Raw genomic sequence first — 4799 nt, forward strand, 5'->3', positions numbered from 1 at the left:
CTCTCACTAGGACGGAAGTGCACCACAGCCTCTTGGGGAGATAAAAACCCAGAAGCAGAAGTGAGGTGAGGCGGAGGGGGAGCCTACCGTACCTCTCGACACACTTGAAGACATTCAGCCTGTGCTCCAGGCGCCCTACAGCCTCCCCACTCTGATCATCTGTGACCCTACCCACACCCCTGCCTCTGCGAGACCCTGAGGCAAACGTGGTGGCCTGTGGGGCGGGCTTGGAAGACCTGCCACAGGGCCGCCCGTATGACGCAGGAGCATCGCAGCTCACTCTTCTGCCAGTGAGGCCGAGGGAGGGAAGAGCCTGGGAGCCGCCTTAACTGCGCTGCCTGTCGTGATCAAATACAGCCATGAGTGGGGACTCTCTGCTCCCGTATCACACGGCCCAGAGCAGCACCTGGATGGTCCTTTTCAACACCACCACGGGGAAGCTGCAGCACCAACTGCACAAGGGCCAATACGACCATTTCAAGTACACGCCGATATTCGAGAGCGACTTCATCCAGGTCACGAAGAGGGGAGAAGCAATTGACGTGCACAACTGTGGCAGCATAGTGACCATGGGCATCACATCCACCAGCCCCGTCCTACCGCTCCCAGACATCATGCGGCTGGCCCTACGGGCCACTGGCTGTGAAAAGCACGCCAAGCACAGCCAGGCCACCAAGGGCAAGAGCCACAAGGCTGCAAAGACCTTAGAGCTCACCAGGCTCCTTCCCTTGGAGTTCGTGAGGATCTCCACTCACAATCGTGAGAAACAACACCTGCGCGTGAAGCTTGCCACTGGCCGCTGCTTCTACCTGCAGCTCTGCCCCACTCTGGCCGCGCGGGAAAACCTCTTCGCCGAGTGGGAACAGCTGATTTACCTCCTGCGACCACCAGTGGACAGTGAAAGCAACACCTATGCCGTTCCCGTCTGGGACATGACCTGCATGCCTGTGTTCGAGGAGAGGCAGGACGGGAGGAGCCCGGCCATGGAGGATTTCCAAGGAAAGGGGGATCAGGACCAGGTGAGCGTCAGCAGCCTCCACACGTGCCCTGAGGTGGCCGGGGCCACGCCTGCAGCTTTTGCTGGGGGGCACGGAATACAACTGGACTCCCACAAGCCCGATACCATGCCCGATGTGGCCACTGCAAAAGCAAACCCTACTACAGGGCTTGACAAATCGTCAGCATCGTGGTCAACGACAAAGGTGCAGACGGCAGGGGTGGCAGGAGGCACCGCAGTGGGTGCTTTGAGCACGGCAGTGATCAAGTCTCCTGCCGCTGAAGAGCAGAGCACAGCCATAGCAGCCACAGCCAGCGACGGGCCTGGAGGAACAAAACCAACATAGGGGACACTGCCAGAACATCCCTGAGGAGCGGAAAAACGGCCTTGGCAAGTGCTGAGAACAGTTCAGAGTATGCTTCCAGCACGTCGACCAGCCTCTCCCCAGAGGCCGGCATGACTGTGTTCGGAGCAGAACCTACCAGCAAGACTGTCAAAGGAAGAGCCGACAAGGACGATGAGGAGACCCTCGTCTCAAGCTTGCCACAGGAAGGCAAAGTGAGCGAACAGGATGGAAGCTCACAGAGAGTGTCCCAGGCATACAAGGGAAGAAGGAAAAGGAGGGAGCACTGGGGAGAGGACAGAGCTCTTACGAGCCCCTCACTCTGCAGTTCCGTGGAAAGCCACCACAAGGCAGTGGGGAGCAAGACAATCCCCAAAGCAGCTGGCCCGTGCTCAGGCGGCCACAGAGCCACTAGAGATGACCAAAAGGCCAAAGGCCACGGCAGCCCGGGGAGCAGCGAGCAGGGCACTGCTCCCAAAGGCATCAGCCCTGCTCCCATCACCAGTGAGTCCAAGACCTCGCACAGATCGGGCAGGAGCTTATCTCCAGCGCGTTCAGGTCCCACCACCAACATACTCAGCAGGATCAGCTCTTTCTTCAGGAATGTGAGAGCCAGACTTACAAAAAAGACAGTGGCCTCACCACGAAATTAACATGGGAGCATCCTGGCGAAGCCAGTGGAAGGGACCCGAATGGAGGCCAACACACAGACAGCAGAGAGTGGCCAGGGGCTGGAAATCACTGGTGTGACATCTGATACCATGGAGCCAGTGACCGTTGAAGCCCATCAATAAGACCTAGAGGTGGGAGCTGCAAAGGGGACCAGGGCTCTGGGAAATACCCCTGGAGAGCCCATTTCAGCTTCCTTACTGCAATTTAAATAAAAAACATACAGTTTGAGAACGCATGCAGTGTTTTGTCTGAATTTCTAGGTCCCGAAGTCCAGCCGTAGCCTCACAGTGGATTCTGTGATGTCAGCTGTGCCACAGTGTGAGACCCAGTGTAGAGGCAAGGGCAGCCCCATCTCACACGCATGCTCAGCGCCAACAGCACTGCTCCATCTGGCTTCCACTCCTTTCTGGCTTTGCCCCTCAGGGCCATGGCTCAAAGTCAGACTATGGTCTGGGAAGCTCTCCGTCAGTATCCCCCTATTCTTTTTTTTTTTTGTTTTTTTGGGACGTGGGCCACTCAAAGTTTTGGCCTCTCCCATCACGGAACACAGGCTCCAGACGTGCAGGCCCAGCGGCCATGGCTCACGGAGCCAGCCGCTCCGCGGCATGTGGGATCTTCCAGGACTGGGCCACGAACTCATGTTCCCTGCATTCTCAGGTGGACTCTCAACCACTGCGCCACCAGGGAATCCCCTCCTATTCTTTTTATAAACGCTTATTCCCCCTGAAGGTCTGTAAACAGAGCCAGAACAGGACTCATGTCCCCTCGGGCTATACAGTGGACAGAAATAAGGGCGGCAGTATTAGCTAGCAATCAGAACAGCAAGCACTCTCATCTAGACTTAGCTGTTCCCTTCCCAGATATATACCCTGGAGAAACACACATGTTCTAAGAAACAACTCTGAGAATGTTTAGAGCAAAAATAACTTAACAGCAAAACACGGGCAACAGCCCAAATTTCCATCAGCAGAATTCATACAGCAGGATAGGATGAGATTGGAATATTCAATAGTGAAAAATAAATGAGCTACACACATTAGCATAGATCAACTTCTCATAATTTTTAAAAACATCAAAAGAATGTGGTACAGTTCCACTCATGGAACCATTCTGAAACAAGCTCAAACAACGGATTGCATAGGGTACATGTTTTAAAAAACTGTAGCGAAAACTGAGGGAAGAGTAAACACAAAATTGAGGACAGTTTTCTCTAGGGTGGAAAGGCTAGGTCAAGGAGGTTGACACAAGGCTGTTAGTGCTTCTGGGAATTGTTCTGTCTCTTAAGCAAGATGGTAGGTACACAGGTGTTGTAGTTTTCACATTTTACTAACTCTGAAATCAGGATGGTCCTACAATCACCGTGGCAGTTGTCATGAAGTTATTGGCCAATGCCTTTCTCTTTTAATCACTTGTATTTATGCACAAAAATGATGACAGAAAGGCTTGGCATCTTTAAAGTACATTTATTTAAGGTAAAGTACAAGAACACTTGTTTGGTATTAGGAAAAGAAGGAACGATATGCCTATTTTACAGATGAGAACACTGAGGCTCAGAGAAGGTAACCTGCTCCAGTCGCACAATGGGATCTTTGCAGAACAGTGATCCACCAGCCCACTTCTTTATGCAAAGCCCTGTCTGTAGTTTGAGAAGGAAGCAAGCAAACAAGCCCGAGATAGGACCAGCACAAGAACCCGAGGCACCACCATTCTTACCATCATGTTCCAAAACTACAGAGATGAGCATCAATTTTACTAGATTGAGGGGAGGGAGGGGTGTGGGCTGGGAGCCGGTTTTCGAACTTCAGTGAGCTCACAGCTCTTAGCTGGCCTTATCTCGAGAGCATCCAGTCCACCCTTGAGCTGTGTCTGGCTCCCAGGCTTCTACCTCTAGCCTCTGGCATGACCCAGGCTGCAGCCAGAAACAGGCTCCCACCTGGAATTCCAATGTTCACTCCTGGAACGTCCAGCATCCAGTCCTCCTCCAGCCACTAACTCAACTTTTGAATGCCCTGCTCACAAGGGTTTCTCCACACCAAATCTGCAGGAACTTTTTTCTTCTGGGGCTCCAAAACCAAATCCTTAAACCTCACATGAGGGAGAGTATTTGTTAGGTCAGAGCATCCTTGTTGATTGGACCTCCAGTTTGTGACTTCCACAGACCTCATCACGGGAGGGTGGGGAGAGGTCTCTTCTGTTGGTGGACGGAATGGTGGGCACTTGGTGGGGAGCACTGATGAGAAAGGGAGCCAGCCCAAGACCTACACGTATGCACTGTTTCCCCTGGCCAAACAAGGTTCCTGACCCCAGAATTAACCCTGAGTTTCCCAGAAGACTAGGAGCCGCAGGGAGCCGCAATGAATGCTTTACTCTCCACCAGCTTTTCCTTGGACCCAAGGAGCAGAAATTACAAAAAGATCACATCACAATCCTTTGATCTTATGATTTCCACACAGGCAAGTGCAGGGAAACACTAGTCTGAAGGAAGAAAATGCATTAAAAACACGTGCACAGGGACTTCCCTGGTGGCGCAGTGGTTAAGAATCCGCCTGCCGACGCAGGGGACCCGGGTTCGAGCCCTGGTCCAGGAAGATCCCACATGCCACGGAGCAACTAAGGCCGTTAGCGACAACTACTGAGCCTGTGCTCTAGAGCCCGCGAGGCACAACTCCCAAAGCCCGCAAGCCTAGAGCCTGTGCTCCCCAACAAGAGATGCCAAAAATAAATAATAAGATAAATTTACAGAAAAAAAAACGTGCATAGCCCTTAGCTGTTTATAAAGTTCTTGAA

The 4799-nt window shown here is 52.7% G+C and overlaps 1 protein-coding gene across 1 annotated transcript; it reads left to right on the plus strand.

The window, feature by feature from the left end:
• Positions 1-359: 359 nt before the first annotated feature.
• LOC307065740 (Golgi-associated RAB2 interactor protein 4-like) lies at positions 360-3915 on the plus strand (the record flags this gene model as incomplete). The annotated part of the gene is made up of 2 exons (XM_079722659.1): positions 360-1202; positions 3904-3915. 2 exons carry the CDS (start codon positions 360-362, stop codon positions 3913-3915), a joined length of 855 nt encoding a protein of 284 aa, XP_079578785.1.
• Between the last annotated feature and the right edge of the window lie 884 nt (positions 3916-4799).

Source organism: Hyperoodon ampullatus, assembly GCF_949752795.1.
Source record: "Hyperoodon ampullatus genome assembly, chromosome: 2".
Lineage (NCBI taxonomy): Eukaryota > Metazoa > Chordata > Mammalia > Artiodactyla > Ziphiidae > Hyperoodon > Hyperoodon ampullatus.